This window comes from Thunnus albacares, chromosome 2 (genome assembly GCF_914725855.1).
Source record: "Thunnus albacares chromosome 2, fThuAlb1.1, whole genome shotgun sequence".
Lineage (NCBI taxonomy): Eukaryota > Metazoa > Chordata > Actinopteri > Scombriformes > Scombridae > Thunnus > Thunnus albacares.
The window spans coordinates 19,182,095-19,198,970 of NC_058107.1; the positions used below are offsets into that span (position 1 = coordinate 19,182,095).

At 41.3% G+C, this 16,876-nt stretch overlaps 2 protein-coding genes across 3 annotated transcripts in view; one reads left to right on the plus strand and one right to left on the minus strand.

The window, feature by feature from the left end:
* On the plus strand, positions 1 to 8,636 carry thbs4a (thrombospondin 4a). Its single transcript, XM_044370316.1, has 23 exons — positions 1 to 263; positions 1,148 to 1,345; positions 1,461 to 1,708; positions 1,891 to 1,993; positions 2,256 to 2,347; positions 3,436 to 3,487; positions 3,578 to 3,780; positions 3,883 to 4,020; positions 4,130 to 4,210; positions 4,300 to 4,452; positions 4,595 to 4,699; positions 4,789 to 4,896; positions 4,982 to 5,141; positions 6,059 to 6,177; positions 6,260 to 6,312; positions 6,390 to 6,474; positions 6,596 to 6,692; positions 6,780 to 6,958; positions 7,197 to 7,245; positions 7,363 to 7,559; positions 7,639 to 7,811; positions 7,900 to 8,039; positions 8,118 to 8,636. The coding sequence occupies exons 1-23, from the start codon at positions 182 to 184 to the stop codon at positions 8,165 to 8,167; spliced, it is 2,865 nt and encodes a 954-aa protein (XP_044226251.1). The 5' UTR covers positions 1 to 181; the 3' UTR covers positions 8,168 to 8,636.
* Positions 8,627 to 16,876, minus strand: part of serinc5 (serine incorporator 5) — a 19,658-nt gene continuing 11,408 nt past the window's right edge. For both annotated transcript variants that reach the window (XM_044370329.1, XM_044370338.1), the window contains exons 4-12: positions 16,585 to 16,667; positions 15,837 to 15,930; positions 14,950 to 15,161; positions 14,559 to 14,651; positions 13,542 to 13,668; positions 12,944 to 13,013; positions 12,682 to 12,718; positions 12,050 to 12,194; positions 8,627 to 10,458 (exon numbers count right to left, since the gene is read on the minus strand). In XM_044370329.1, coding sequence (XP_044226264.1) covers positions 10,314 to 10,458; positions 12,050 to 12,194; positions 12,682 to 12,718; positions 12,944 to 13,013; positions 13,542 to 13,668; positions 14,559 to 14,651; positions 14,950 to 15,161; positions 15,837 to 15,930; positions 16,585 to 16,667 — 1,006 coding nt within the window. In that variant the 3' untranslated portion in view covers positions 8,627 to 10,313. The remainder of the gene's footprint in view (positions 10,459 to 12,049; positions 12,195 to 12,681; positions 12,719 to 12,943; positions 13,014 to 13,541; positions 13,669 to 14,558; positions 14,652 to 14,949; positions 15,162 to 15,836; positions 15,931 to 16,584; positions 16,668 to 16,876) is intronic.

The following is a 16,876-nucleotide window of genomic DNA, read 5'->3' on the forward strand; positions in this document are numbered from 1 at the left end:
TGCCTTTGGCCATAAAGCCATCTCACCTCTGCTGAGATTTTTGCTTCAACATCTGGATGTTCAGTTTGTCGTTATCATTCTGTGATTCATCTGTGATACTCTTACTGAACCACAGGAGGGGACTTAGTTCTAACTTCAAGAACAGAGCTTCTTCTGAAGTGTTTTCCATACTGAGGCACTGATGATGGGTGTGTGGGCCAGAGCGGTGGCTCTGTCTCTGGTGCTGCAACAGCTAGTGCTCACTGTCACAGCTCAAGGCATTGGTGAGTACTGGCTCTTCACGGTCTATGCCCTACTGGAAAACATCATTAACAGAGTGGTTCTGTAGTGCTGTACATGTAAAATCTCTATAAGTTAGTTAACTGTCTCTTGATGTATCTACAACAATCTATTGTCTTGATTTTACAACTTCTAATCTGGAGCAAGTCGCATTTAACAAGGGTAATTCAATTGATTTGGTTGGCATGAAGTTGGCTTTTTTGTGGCTTGTAGAGCTTAATTTACAGGGTCCAGTGACCATCTGACTGAAATAAAGTCAGTCCTGGATGGTAAAACAACACTTTCTGTCATCTGGGAAAGTGCATGTGCAAAAATCTGATTTGCCTGGAATCTACACGCACATTTTTCCATATAATCTCCTGTCACTTTGTATTATTCTTGAATTCAACTAATGGCTGTGTGCATGTGTTTGTGTGTAAATGTGTGTGCTTGTGTTCAAAGTGAGGCAGTGGGTTTGTTCCAGTGGAAAGAGTTTACTGCTGCTCGGTTCTGCAACTCCAGTCTACCACTCTATAAAAACGCAGCAGGACACAAACGTTCACTTACACGTAGACATACGCGTGTGCACAGACACATGTACAGATACTGTCACACATAATAAAGAGCCATGGTGCACTGACTCAGCAGTAACAGTCCCCAGAACACTGCGAGCCACGGCCATTTGACAAAACACTTACAGTGTATTAGATGGAAGGGAATCCATTGGCCTGCCTACTCCTTACATACTACTGTCTGACATTTACTGTCTATGTTAACTGTGCTTTTAATGATATCAGGTAGAACATGAACTGTTTTTGTCACAATTATGGTAAAAAAATGCATCTACAGCTGTATAATGCAAGTTTTTAACAATCCTTTTCTGTGTTAGTCTTTGACCTGCTAGTGTCTCCAGACTGCCTGCCAGACTTGCTCCAAGGAAGCCTGAAGAACAAAGGACGAGATGAGGCTTTCCTCCTCTCCTCCTTCAGGCTCCACAACAGGGCTCCCACTTCTCTCTTCAGCGTCATCAACCCCAAAGACAACACCAAGTACCTGGAGCTCAGCGTACAGGCCAAACTGAGCAAAGGTAAGTCACACTACTGAAACATATCTACTGAAATTCATATTCTCCAACACCCTCTCTGTTTTATGTCAGCTTTATGTTTATGTTAGCTTTCATTATTGCTTCTCTCCATTTCCAGTGACTCTGCGTTACCAGAAGACTGATGGCAGGTCTGGCACAACCAGTTTCAACCACGCCTCCCTGGCAGATGGCAGAAATCACCATGTGATGCTGCATGCCAGCGGTCTACAGCATGGCCCACATCGCCTCAACATCTATGTAGACTGCAGACTGGCACACACTTTAGATGATCTGCCGGCTGCGTTTGGGTCACTCCCACCTGGTCCTAACAAGGTGGCACTTAGGACCCTGCAGTCAAGTGGGCAGGTGAATAAGTTTACTTTAAAGAGTCTTTTTATTGTAGAGATGTACTGCATAGAAACACAATAAAGTAAATCTTACAGCATAGGTAAACATAAATACTGTTTGGACAATGCTTGATCGACTTATGCCAAATGCATATCTTTCTTGTTGTTTAAACTTCTCTGTGTCTCGTATTTCTGTGTAAGGATGAACTGACAGACTTGAAGTTGGTGGTAGGGGACACCATAGACAATGTGGCCACTCTGCAGGACTGCAGCATGGATCAGGGTGAATCTCTGCAGTTGCTGGGTGAGACAATGCAACTATCTGACTGTGACATTACCTGACACAATCATAAATCTTTACTAAAACCTGGCAGGTGTTCAGGTTTTCATACAGCAACATTAGCAGATCTGATGACCTTAAAAGGTGGTGTGAAATATCTTCACCAGTCTTTAACATGCATGAATTGATTCCTAGACCTAATATTAAAGTTCTTTTTCAGATGTAAATCAGTATAACAGTATAGAGTTATCTGGCTCTCTAATCCTGCTTTGTGAAATCCTCTCAGGTATCCAGGGAGGCAGGACGGTTCACGACCAGGCCACCATGATGGAGCTGAAGAGCATGCTATCTGAGATGAGGGAGCTACTCCAACAGCAGGTAACCTGCTCCATGTTCCAGTCCTGTGTGTGTCGTCCTGATGGAAAAGGGAAAACACAACCAAAACAAATATTGAAATGAATCAAAAGACAGAAGTTTGGAAGCAACGTAGTCATCAATAATTTGATGACATTTATCATTTGACACCTCAACGGCTCCTTTTTAAAACCAAATGAGTGCAGGAATTATTCACACAAGAATCTATAAAAATATGATTTATTGAACAGTAAAAAAGTTTAATAAAATAGAACTGGTTTTATACTCACCCCCACATGGTCGCAGTAGGAGTCAGCTGACAGGGTGAATGATTCAAAGGTAACAGGATGAGGAAGGTGAGGAACAAAACACAAGACTGGATGGTCACACAGAAGTCAAAAGGTGTAATACAATTCCTCAACAGGGTAAAAAGAAGACATTTGTTGTTGGGTTTTTTTCTGAGAGGTCGGGGTTACAGAAAATGTGAAGACATCCGTGGTTGTTTGGAGGAGGTGGATTGCCTACTTTTAGGTGAAAGAATGTGATCTGATTTACAACCATTTGGAATTTCCTTTTTTCTTCTGGATAAGTTTGGCTTTGCAATAAAAGCCACTGTTCCTTGTGAAAAGTGAGAATCCAGACTGTTAAGACCTGCTGATTTTCTGGAGCTCTTTTTGCTTTAAGGCTTTATAGATCCTCAGAAACAGGCAGCTGAGTCAACATGAAAATCTGACCTTCACCTCAGAAGCAGATAGGAGTGGATGATTCCAGATGATAATTTAAAGCAGAGGATTTGTCCGGAGATAAGGCATCAAAAAGGGAGCCTGAGGCAATAAAATGCTCGTTTAAACATTCCAGCATCTAAGACTTGTCAGACAGAGTGAGAGAATCCTTAATGTAAGGAAGCAGCTCTCTGGATCTTACTAGCAGGAACATATTTTTTAGCTCTTTAAAAATTTGTCAGCTCATTCAAAGCTAACAGTTATTGAAAGATAAATTCAAATTTGCCCCTCTTAATATAAGCTGTTCAGTGATAACACAATTGCACAAACAACACATATTATCCTGATCAACAGTGTCCTTTCTCTACACTCTGTCTCTTCCTGGTTAAGATTAAGGAGACCAATTTTCTGAGGAACACCATTACGGAGTGTCTTGCCTGTGGTAAGCAGCAGGTTTTTCATTTTTTTCCAAACTACTGACAACATCACATTTCAACAAGATACCTATATATTTGTCTATGTGTGTGTTCAGGTCTCGGAGGAAGTCCAACCAGTCCAGATCGACCTACAGGTCCAGGCCATTTTGTCATGCAGCCTCAGCATATGACTCAATGCCGACCTGGGACCTGTTTCAGACAGGACATGTGCATCCGTACAGAGTCAGGGGTTTTCCAGTGTGCCCCCTGTCCTGATGGATATACAGGAGATGGGGTGCACTGTGATGACGTAGATGAGGTATGATTGTGTGTTCTTTTTTGCCTCTGCAACTCTGTATGACCACAAGTGAAATAACTAGTTATCAGTGGCCATCTGCTGTTTATTTTCTGTGTGTTTTAGTGCCAGTTTAACCCATGTTTCCCTGGTGTGAGGTGTGTGAACACTGCTCCTGGGTTTCGCTGTGAGAAATGCCCTCTGGGATACACCGGACCAGAGATAACTGGAGTTGGAATATCCTATGCGAAGTCAAACAAACAGGTGCACCATTCACATTAGTATGTAAACAGCTCATATATTATTAAGTTTATAAGAAAAAAAAAACCCTTTGCTGACAGAAAATGAATATAATTTTTCATGTTCTTCACAGGTGTGTGAGGATATCGATGAGTGTCTGGGCCCGCCTGAGAATGGAGGCTGCACTGCCAACTCGCACTGCTACAACACTGCTGTAAGACCACTGGAACTGCTGCAGGGTTTTTATCACACTCTCTTGTAGCAGAGGGGTCCTGGTTTCTGACTCTGGACTGTCCTCACCAGGGCTCCTTCCGCTGCGGAGAGTGTAAAGCTGGCTTCACAGGTGACCAGGCGAGAGGCTGCCACGGTTCCAGGCTTTGCCCCAATGGTCAACCCAACCCCTGTGACGCCAACGCTGAGTGCATCGTGCAGAGAGACGGCAGCATTAGCTGTGTGGTAAGAATTCAGAAAATATTGACATCTTATTCATACCCCTATATCATGAATGTGAATCAATATACTATTTGTGCTTTTCTATATAACATAATTCTCATAAAATCTTCTGCTTTGCTGTTTCCTTCTTTTGCGTGTTTGTTAGTGTGGTGTTGGTTGGGCAGGCAATGGCTATGTGTGTGGAAAGGACACTGATATTGATGCATATCCTGACACTAAGCTGCAGTGCAGGGACAGCAACTGTAAGAAGGTACTCATTTCTACATTCTCTACCCTCTCTTGCATTTAATTAAGCAAAGTAATAAAAATGAATTGTGTGTTTTCCTGTGTTGTTTCCAGGACAACTGTGTGTTTGTTCCAAACTCTGGCCAAGAGGATGCAGACAGGGACGGGATGGGTGACGCCTGTGACGATGATGCAGACAGTGACGGCATTGTGAACATAGATGTAGGTGACATGTTTCCACAGGTCCACATTTCCACATGTTATCACTAAGCCAATGGCTTATATAAACCTGGTTTGTCTGTTCCAGGACAACTGCTGGCTGGTTCCTAATGTGGACCAGAGGAACAGCGATAAGGATCTCCATGGTGATGCCTGTGACAACTGCAGAACAATCGAAAATCCATCACAGAGGGATACAGACCAGGATGGACTGGGAGATGAATGTGATGATGACATGGATGGGGATGGTACGTGTATTAAGTGTTACACTCACATAGTTTTGTGATTATTATACATCCCTCGTGTTCAGATAACTGGCTGTAATTAAAGGGACAGAGTGCTGCAACTGTCATTTCTGTAAATGGTCAGTGTGTCTGAAAAGGTGTCATTAGTGTGGGAGGTATAGTAACTGGATCATTACTGCTTGTATTGCATCAATTAGAGGTAACACCAAATGGCTGATAATCACATTAAAAGGGTTATACAAACTACACACTGTCTAGACTGCTCTATCTAGGTAAGTATACAACACTCAGAAGCCTGTTCAGAGGAAAGTGTGGACATTTTTGCTCTTTTCACTGGACTGGCAGTGCTGTATCTGTTCAAAACATCCTCCTGGCCTTTTTTTTTGTGTCTGTTTCCAATTCACATCCTCTACCAGTTAGATCACTGGCTCTCAGGGAAAAGTTAAAATGTTCCAACTGGAATTGTGCTGTGTTTTTAATACAATCTTTTCTCACATACTTCACTTCATTGCCCTTCAGAACACCTCTTCTTTGTTCCACTGGAAACACAGTTTTTAACTTCTTGCATTTGTGTGTGCCCTTATGTTTACCTGTGTGTGCTTACGCAGTATGTTTAGGCTGTTTGGTGACCACTATTCATTCATTTTTGGCAAAGCTCCAGCCTCTTGATCATTTGGTTATGTCTTTAAGTCCAAGGCTGGATTGCTTAGCGCTTGGTCATGTCTGTCTCCTCTCTAAAAACATTTTTCCACGGTAAGCCTCCGCCAGGCGTTAAAGGCCACTGGAAACTATTTCATCTTCGGCTTACACAAACACTGCCATCTGCTGATGTATTTGACAGACTGTGTCTTTAGGCTGCGCTCTGTCATGCTTTTTCACCTCAAGCAAGTACTAGAGAGCTAAAGTGTTTGTATTCTCAGGTTTGAAGAATGTCCTTGACAACTGCCAGCGAGTCCCCAACCCAGACCAGAAGGACAGAGACAACGATGGGGTGGGAGACGCCTGTGACAGCTGTCCTGATATGGCCAACCCTAACCAGGTAATAAACCAAACAACAACACATCTGCATTTATCTACAGCCATAACTCTGACCAACTGTGGGGTTTTTTTTCCACCTACAGTCTGACTCAGACGATGACCTTGTAGGAGATACCTGTGACGACAACATCGACAGGTAGAGGCCCGCTGTCATCTTTAAAGATGTTTAAGAGTCTGATATTTGCTTTACCTGCCTTCACTTCTCTTTGTCAGTGATGGTGATGGCCACCAAAACACAAAGGACAACTGTCCCACAGTCATCAACTCCTCTCAGCTGGACACTGACAAGGATGGAATGGTTTCAAACTATCTCTTTTTTTCCCTTCATCCTTGATTGATTAATTCATGCGTAATAAGTATGTTGACATATAGACGGCTCTGTGTTTAAACTGCTCCCAATGTCTCACTTTATCTTGTAGGGAGACGAATGCGATGACGATGACGATAATGACGGCATACAGGACAATGATGACAACTGCAGATTAGTTCCCAACCCAGACCAAAAGGACTTAAATAGTGAGTATCGTTCCCTCTTTGTTACTGTGGTTGTGTGTGTGCTGTTACTGCTGCATGGATCCTTTAACTGACATGCTTGTGTTTCAGACGACAAAGTTGGAGACGCATGCGAAGGAGACTTTGACAAAGACGACGTCATTGACATAGTCGACCACTGCCCAGAGAATGCTGAGATCACCCTGACTGACTTCAGAGCCTATCAGACCGTAGTGCTGGACCCAGAGGGAGACTCTCAGATAGACCCCAACTGGGTGGTTCTCAACCAGGTGACCAAATAGCTGAAGATAAACCCTCTTTGCTAGCTAGCCTCTGATCAACAAGCATCTGTAACTGAGTGGGATTTCACAGACAGCATCTCTGTAATAAGTTTACCGCTGTACTTGATAGTGAAATTTAAACACCACATTATTTTAAACAAGATAAAACCGCAATTATTTTGTTCCACAACAAGTGAGTCCAAAGACAGTGAAAATAAAGTGAAGGCACTCTATTTTGTCCTGACAGGGCATGGAGATAGTTCAGACCATGAACTCTGACCCCGGCCTTGCTGTTGGTAAGTACTGATTATCTTCATTCTGTCACCTACGTTTTAACAGTAGGATATTTTTCAGTTTGGTTTTCTACTAACTGATGTTGTTATGTGTTTCTCCTCTGCTGTCCTTATCTGTAGGCTACACAGCGTTCAGTGGGGTTGACTTTGAGGGAACATTCCATGTGAACACAGTGACAGATGATGACTACGCCGGCTTCATCTTTGGCTACCAGGACTCCTCTTCCTTCTATGTGGTGATGTGGAAACAGACCGAACAAACCTACTGGCAGGCTGCGCCCTTCAGAGCCGTTGCTGAGCCGGGAATACAACTCAAGGTGTGTGTGTCTTGCTGTCTTCATCTGTCGTCAGTATTGTTTTCCCCCCTCCCTTATTCTATATGTCTCTAACCACCAGATGGTGAAGTCCAAGACAGGACCTGGTGAGTATCTGAGGAACTCCCTCTGGCACACAGGACATACCCCCGACCAGGTCCGTCTCCTGTGGAAAGACCCCAGGAACGTAGGCTGGAAGGACAAGGTCTCCTACCGCTGGTTCCTCCAGCACAGGCCACAGGTTGGATACATCAGGTATAGACAGACACATATCAACACTCAGAGACATACACACTCACACTGTACAAAGCGACTAACTATTTTCACCTTGTGTGTGAACCAGGGCTCGCTTCTATGAGGGTTCGAGCCTGGTGGCGGACACAGACGTGATAATAGACACCAGCATGAGGGGCGGGAGACTGGGCGTGTTCTGCTTCTCTCAGGAAAATATCATCTGGTCCAATCTAAAGTACCGTTGCAACGGTGAGTATTTGTGAATTGAGTCCAGTCAGCTGTACATATGCTGTCATGCTTATGAGTTTGTCTTTCTCCTCCCCACAGACACTATTCCTGCTGACTACGAGGACCTCAATGCCCAAAACACAAACTGAAGGAGAAGGAGAATTGTCCATCAAGGAAAAGAAACAGTGCTGCATGAATAAGATGAAGGAGGTAGAGGACATGAGTTAGAGGAAGAAAGATGAAGGTGAGAGGGAACACGGAGGGCAATATTTTAACTTTGTTGTTGCAGAGACAAGGTCTTAGAGGATTATAATTTTGGGCATTATATACTTCCTAATTAAGTGTAACTGAAGCGAATACATTGAATAAGACGTGTATAATTCATCAACAGGTTCTATGTATGTTCATTCAATATCAACTGCAGTTGATGAGATTAATGTTAAAAATACTGTTTTAAATATACTGTAAGTGCAATAAAATCTTTTCATTTCAAGCATTTCATAACGTTGAAGCATGTTAGAGTTTATATAATCCTTTTGTTTACATGAGATCATTGCATGGTATTCATCTGTATGAAAGAAATTACATCAGCAAATAAAAACACCACATGGCGATCAATGGATGTTTTATTTAAAGAGTGTGAACAACGTGAACCAACTGCATGTCACCCACATTTCTGTATTTCAAAAACATTACTTGGTCAAAAGGTAGATCTGCAGTTTACGGTAGTGTACAGCCTTCACAGTGGGTCATGTTAAATTATATATATTTTTTGTAGTTTGATATCAAAGCTGCAGAGCACCATTTAATTTCTACATTCATACCAATAATTAAAATGCAGATTTTTTTCATGACAAAATTTGCAGGTATATAAAGCATAACATGAAAATGTCCACAGATCACACAACTTTAGCCAAAATGTACATATAAGTTATTATAAAACATATGTTAGGAATACAATTAGACAACGGAAAAACATACTGATTTATTGATGAGTGAGAAACATGATGGACTTGCAGCTGAAATATATATATTTTTGGTTTTTTGTGTTTTTTTACAATACAAAAAAAAAATCTGTTACACAGGTACCTAACAGGTGAGGGTCTTGATGTGAATTTTAATTCTGCTGTAAACTCAACAACCAGTGTTGAATAATAAAAGCACTCATGCTACCTTATTCTAACCCCCATTATGAGCTGACACATGTAACATAGACAAGGCAAAAGGCCTTTAAACTGTACAGAAAACAGCTAATTTGAGTGTCAGCGTGTGCATGCAAATGCAAAATGTTCTAATACGTATATATTCTTTACCTTTTCTGTGTAAGAAACCAAACAATCTGATAAGAGTAGTTTGTAGTTTTCTGACATCTACCTTTGGCAAACGTTTCCTCATCTGTGTCACTTCAGCTCTTCAGAGAGGCAGGTTGATTTAAAAAGCACTGCCTTGTACAACAATGATACAGAGTGGAAATGTTGTACAAATTACATGATTTTTTTCTAAGAAAAGATTTGGCTCAAAAGGAGCACTGAGATTAACAAAATCTTAAGTGGACGCTTCACAACGATGGGTGTCTATAATATTGAAAAGAGCTTGTTCCATTGCATAGAAAACTTCTACAAAAGGGCGCAATATAACAAAGCATAAACACATACAGCTTACATGAGAGCCTGAGAGATGAGTTTTTAAACATAGTCAGGGACAAATCTAATTCAATTTACCCCACATTCCTTCACAAAATGATTTGATTACTTGAAGACACACTTAAATTAAAATACATTTTCTCTTGTAACATTTATAAGTTGAAATATATTTGCCCCAAAACTTTGCTACAACTGTATGGACCAACTGTAGAGCTGAAATGCTTGGCTGTGAGTAAAAGCGAGACAAACTGACACGCACAGGGAATACTTACAAAATATACTTTCAAGTCTGAAACGATCAGGGAATCAATAGAGGCTGAATGCTCCTCATGGTTCACAATGTGACTCAACTCCCACGATTCTCTATGTATTTTCAAACCTTAAAGTAATAAAAAAACTCCAGGAGTCAGTGGTAGTAAAAAATAAGAAAAAAATTACCATCAAGGTATTAACAGCTTACCATTGTAAAACAAAGTAAAGTAAACACTAGCATATAAAACAAAAGGCAACAAATAATCCTCCTTTTCAAACGCTGAGGGTAGTCTAGGGTTGTGTTTCAAGGTAAAGGGGGGGTGTGGTGGTCCCTTGGCGCAGCTTGAATGCTACTGCCTGGCCACAGCCCAAGAACCAGAGTAGTGTAGTGATGTGCGTCCTAGGCCTCAAAGCGTTTGGGGCAGACCATGGGAGCAACCAGGGTCCACATGTAGACGATGAGACAGACCCAGCAGGAGGCCATTTTGATCCAGAAAACTGACCAGCTCCCGTCCAACAGCTTCTCAATCTTATGGTCATCATAGCTGGAAAAAGAAGCACAGTCAGAAAACAAAGTAGGACACATTTTATTTTCAACCCCAAATAACAGCAGAGTAGTCTTAAAGGGGAACTCCACTGATTTTACACATCAAAGTCTGTTTACAGGTCTTGTGGAGTTCTATTGCATATATGAGAAAGGTTGGATAAAGCCTTTTGTGGCTCCAGAGGGAGCCACCTGCTCCTCATGTCTGCCTGAGGCTAGCAGCTTGAGGCTACATTAGTGCTGCTAGCACAACACACCCAAATCTGTATAGTAGGGTGAAGGCTGTAGTGAGTGACGGCAGCAGAAACAGGCTGTGAAAACAAGATAACATATTATCACCTTTTAGGTTGATATGGTAAACATGTCAGCAAAGAGATGCATATTTCCACATCTAGCTAATACGGAGCAACATTGGCATTAATCTATGTTTATATTTCTGGCCACCTGATGAATGTAAATCCTATATTCACCCTCCTTTTAGCTCTCTTCTTGTTTCCACCAACTCCTGAGGGAAATGTCTGAACTCTATGTTCACCAGCTGGTTCGCTAACTTTTGTCTGTCTGCTCTTTGGTGCTGTCAGGTAGAGTACAGTGGGTTCTTAAGAGCTTGGACTTCATTGAAAACAGCCTGCTGCTGCCAAAAACAATTCTACAAGAGCAGTAAGAGTCAACCACAGAAGTAAAGGCGCAGGCTGTAAAAACCAAACAATTAGCAGAAATACGCTGCACAGCTCCATCGATCTGAGGGGAGCTGCAGAGTCTGGTGATAATTCTGTGTGGATGCGTCACTATGAGTGACCCCTTTCACGCTACACAGTCCTTTAATCCATTGTTATTACACAAATATTGATTTTGCCACTTTAGTGTCATTACACAATACAAACAACAAAGACCATGTAAACCTTAATCTGATTATTTTAGAATAAGGCCACGACAGACAGGTACCTCGTGGAGTTTTTGACCACTAGTAGCGCTATAGGGTAATGTTTTTACAAGTGGGTCTCTGTTTTGCTTGTATCGTGGAGGCACACAAGGATACAAGCCCAACGGCACAATTCGCATCCTGCAACTGGTTTCATGCTACACTATTGTTTGAGAAAACACACCAAGAAATGTCACAACGAGCCATAAAAAGGCAGTGAAGAAGAGTGACAGCAAGCAAAACTGGATGTAAACAAGGCACAATTTAAAATATTATTTTGCAACTGTTTAATGAGGAAGAAAATGAACATACTTTTTATACCTCACAAATACTCACAATGCATTTTAGTGAGAAACACTGAATGTACTGTAAACATAACTTTTGTTTGTTTACAAGAAAAACCCCAGAGGGCACCTTTACAAGATTTAACAGATTCAGCAAGCCTTAGCTCCTCAGGCAGTTTGTTTCTTACTCAAAGAGCTCTAACAGAGAAAACTCACTTTGTTGCATGTCATATCCCATTCTCTCTTCCCATGTTTCCCATCTACCTACCCATTGTCTCAGTCTGATCATCCACAGTAACTGGAGTGTTTCCTGTATATACAGTATAAACTCATTGCCCAATCACTGTACCACAATCAGAAAGCACGTCACAGAGAGTAACACTTACTGGAACCAGTTGGTGACGGTCATCATGACATACAGGGAACCCAGGAAGAAGACAAAGTGGAAGTAGGAGTAGCTGTAGATGGTTCCCTCTCTCTCATCATATATCACGTTCTGGCCTGAACCAGTCTTCTCCTCATCATAGTCATCTGAAAAGCACACATTAAATCATGCAAAGAGGATGTGGGTCAGTGATACCTTTAATATGTGAAAAAGCCTAAAACACTGACTTTAGAAATGACAAATTACATTTAACTCCTAGAGTAAAGCGTGCATCATAAAAGAGGTGATATTTTTCTGATATTCTGGTTATGTTTCTCACATATGATTGCGTTTAATTTCCAGCAGGGGGCAGTGTGAGCCTACCCATAATCCCGCTTCCCTGCTGGTCCTTCCTTCACTGTGTCATACTAACCTCCTAGTAACAGTGACATCATCTGTGTTTGCTGACCAATACTTTCTCACCATCCTCAATCTGGCTGAGGAATAGCAATGAGCATAGCCTCTCTGTATGCAAACACTACCGCTGGGAACATATGCATACACACTGAACAGGCTGGAGAAGCAGGGGAAGAGAGGGGGAGGGGAAAAAAAAAAAAAGATGATAGTGAAGAAGACTGATTTGACTTTCCTCACCTGTGTCGTCTCCAAAACAGAAACAGCAGCGAGCTCTCTGTAGGATAAAGAAAAACATACAGCTTACTCCCAGCTGGAATTAAATACTTTAAATGAACAGACACACACACTTAATGTCTCTTGGGCCTAATCTGTTTAATAAGGATGGTCTAATTGAAAGTGCCTGGTCAGTGGGATTTTCAAGTCCTGTTAATCTCTTTAAACAATGTGCATATTTCATTAACCCACATACTGAGTCAGATCTGAATATTTGTGCGTTTACCTCAGTCTCTGGCTCACTGTTCCTACACACTCGGAGCGCTGCAGAGCTTCGCCTCGTAGTGGACGTCAAGCTAAAGGGAGGGTGGAGAGGGAGGAGAAGAGAAACAGATAGAAAGGCAGATGGAGGGAGAGAAAGGTTATAATTCCATCACTACGTATTTTTTTCCAATGATTTGCAGTTTCAGATTGCTACAGAGTCTAATTCCCTCTTCTTGAGGGAACCGACCATAAGAGACATGATGCCTCCACTTGATTGGAAACACATGTGGGCAAAAGCAAAAAAAAGCCATAGTTCTCGTTTCTCACACCATTAGCTCAGCCACAGGCAATCACGCGCTGCCTCTCCGCAGTCACAGCCAATCATAACTACCCTGTCTCTGTCGCTACAGCCTGCCATCAAATACATTGCTTTTATTTCACATTGCCTGTAACAGAACTGCTGTCAGTGGGTTTAGATTGTAGCCTTTGCATAATTTCTTAATTCTGTGAATTCAAGAAAAGATAAAAAAGATATAACATTACAGGACTTAGTTTTTATGTGTATAGACACTGAGATTAAGGGTAAAGGGAGAAGTGAGAGGTGTGTGTGTGTGCTTTACCAAGAGTAAAGGACGCAGCCGAACAGGATAACAGTTCCCACAGCTGTGACAATCTTCTTGTCACTCTCTGACCCAGAGTTGAAGGGAAACACGCACACTGTTGTGTTTGTGCCATCTCTCTCCACCACTAGACAGAAAGAATGTGCAGACAGAGATGGATGGGGTGAAAGAAGAAGTAGAGAGAGTATTGTAAGGAGTAGAGGGATTGCAAAAAGTTCAGGGTGTGTGTGTATTTTGGCACAGTGTTTGCAGTGGGGAGAGAACGAGGGGGAGGGAAAAAGGGGAAATAGTACAACATACAGTAAGTACAAAAGCACCAACAGTCTTAGGAGCAGCATGTAGCATAACTGAGTGGGACTTAGTAAGTGTGTGCTAATATTAAATATTTATCTTAGATTATCTTTACAAGAGTTTGTCTGCATAGAATATTATCTTGACAACTACTGTGGTAACAGGAGTGCTATAGAGATGGAAATATACTATGAGACCTCAGACTCATCGAAGATTAATTTGTTTTAAGAATCACATCTCAAACTCCCAGTGAGGCTTTGAATATGTTATCTTTATCATAGAGCTCTTAATGCCTTATCAAAGAAAGGCCTCGTTGTACGTTACGTTTTTTGTTCCTGAGTGTAAAACCACAACTTTTCAAAGAACTGTAGATCTGCGTTCATATATGTATTTTCATATGTAAAGTATAAATAATGATAGAATTTACCCAACTAAACCAAAACCCAAATATATTCTGTGCAAGAGGTGTTTTCATTCTTGTTGTGATACATAAGGTATTAAAACCTAAAACTCTACAATAAAGTATTTATTTTTAATCATAATATATAATCTTGTGAACATCATCCCTTTTATCAATCTTCAATACAAAAATCTCATGTTTTACACAGTGTTTGCTGCAGCATTGATGAACTGAACTCATGACTCAACATTAATAACACTTGTTGATGCTGACATGCAACAATGGCTGTGACTTCTAAGTGAAGATGGGTTTTTGTTCATACTCACTTTCTTTCGGTTTGCTGGAGAAGGCTGAGAAGGTGAGGTACATGACGTACACACTGATGACACCTGGCTGCAACAGGCCTGATGTGGGCTGCACTGCAGGGACACAAAGGTAAACAGGATACATGTAAAGAATTTAAATATAACTGGTGGAGATTCCTAAGTTGTTGCATGTATGTTTTACAAATATTGCAAGTAATAAAGTCAACAGTCTAACTTATCACTAATCTTATTATGCTGTTGTTTATTGTGTTCAAAATGCATTGCTATTTGTGAATTTCTCTCTGTGATGAACCACATAGTGTTCTATAAACACAACCTAAATGCAAAAGCCTGTATTCTCATTTGCATTATAGTCATATGAGATCAAGTGCTTTTAAGTAGAGATCCTCACGTTTCTGTATACATGGGGAGATTGCCAGCAGGGATACAATAAGACAGAGGCTGCCATTGATGCCCAGGAAGATCTTGTTAAGGAGACAGGCCTCAGGATGAGTGTAGAACAGAGCCATGAAGACTACAGCTCCCACTGCACAACTGAACAGCACCAAAGTCACAAAGGCCAGAGCCGCATACCACAGGCGGTTATACTTCACTCCTGAACTCCTGTGGACAGAAACAGAGAGGGAGAGAGAAAAAGCAGACAGCAGAAAGTAAAAACACAACATAAATATGGGGAAAGCAAATTAAATAAGTTAAAAAGTTCAAGTAAATTGCAGGAAAAGCAAAGAAAACAGACACAGTCCTAAAGGAAAATCAAAGAAAGAGAAAGAGTTACAGAATGTTAGGTGAGTCATTCTTGCACCCTGAGGAGAAGAGAAGACAGGTTTATGGCCACTTGAGTGCTTTCACATCCGTTTTACTTGGTCTGGAAATGTAAGGTTTTACTTAAAAAACAGAAAAAGGATTCATGAGCACATACAAATATATAAGTTTACTGCATTGGTTATCAAACCATTAAAAGTTTATGAAACAATCTGATGTGGTGTGCGTGGGGGAAAGAAAGGGGAAGCTCAGTGCACACTCCAAAACCATATGCATCCTGTGAATCTGCACAGTGCCGGCCCGCTGCCAAGGCCCCCCTCCACCCACAAAAACACAAAGCTACATTACTTCCTCTTTCCAAATTTAAATAAATCCAATTTAAAAAACCCCACAGAAGAATACCTACCACCCTCTAAGTTTAACAATAAAAAGCACTGCACCGTTATTATTTACGGGCGCCCTTGCTTACGTAAGCCAGCCAGACTCTGGGACGGAAGCAGAGAGAAGACATCTCACCAGTTTGTGTTCCATCTGTGTGCAAACTCCACCAACAGCATCAGCTGGATCAGCAGGAAAATTAACCCACCAGCAACTCCTACATAGCGCCACACTATGGCATTAAAAAAAAAGAGAGACAGGGAAATCATTTTAGAAATGAGAAGGCCTAAATTACAGCTGAAATCAGTAACTTTATGCAAGATGATGCACTTTCATGCAACAAGATATTAAAGGGGAAATATTGTAGAAATAATGCCGGAAATTGAGAAAAATTTCATTACATTTGATTTTTTACTACTTCCTGTGTATTATAGTTTGCAACCATCACGATGAATATATATATAAATGATATATTAAAGCACCAGTATGTAGGATTTAGTGGCATCTAGCGGTGAGGTTGCAGACTGCAACAAACTGAATACCCCTACCTTCACCCTCCCCTTCCAAGCATGTAGGAGAACCTACTGTGGCTGCGAAACTCGCAAAAAAACTAAGGCCCTTTCTAGAGCCAGTGTTTAGTTTGTTCGTTCTGGGCTACTGTAGAAACATGGCGGTGCAACATGGCAGTGCTCTGTGGAAGAGGACCCACTCCCTATGCAGATATAAAGGGCTCATTCTAAGGTAACGAAAACACAACAATTCTTATTTTCAGGTGATTTCTGCCAATAAATCTTACACACTGGTCCTTTAACTAAAAGAATGGTACCAGCTTTAAAGAAAAGATCACAGCACTGCAGCTGTATTGTGTTGAGTGTCCTGTCTTTACCTTCCAGAAAGGTTTCCTGTTCTGGGAGGAAGAAGCCACCAGCACAACACGCCACCAGCACGATGAACTTCAGTAACCAGAACCTGACATTCAAAGCAATGATAGTATTAAAAGTCGCCCATGAGAAAAGTGGAACATCAAACACAAACCACTAAAATAACATGAAAAACAATGACACACAAGTATAAAAAGTCCAAAAAGCAAGCTGACAGAACAGCCAGATTAAATCAGAATATTAACAATTTTGGAAAAGTGATACAAAAAAATGTGTTATTTTCCAAGACAGCGTGTA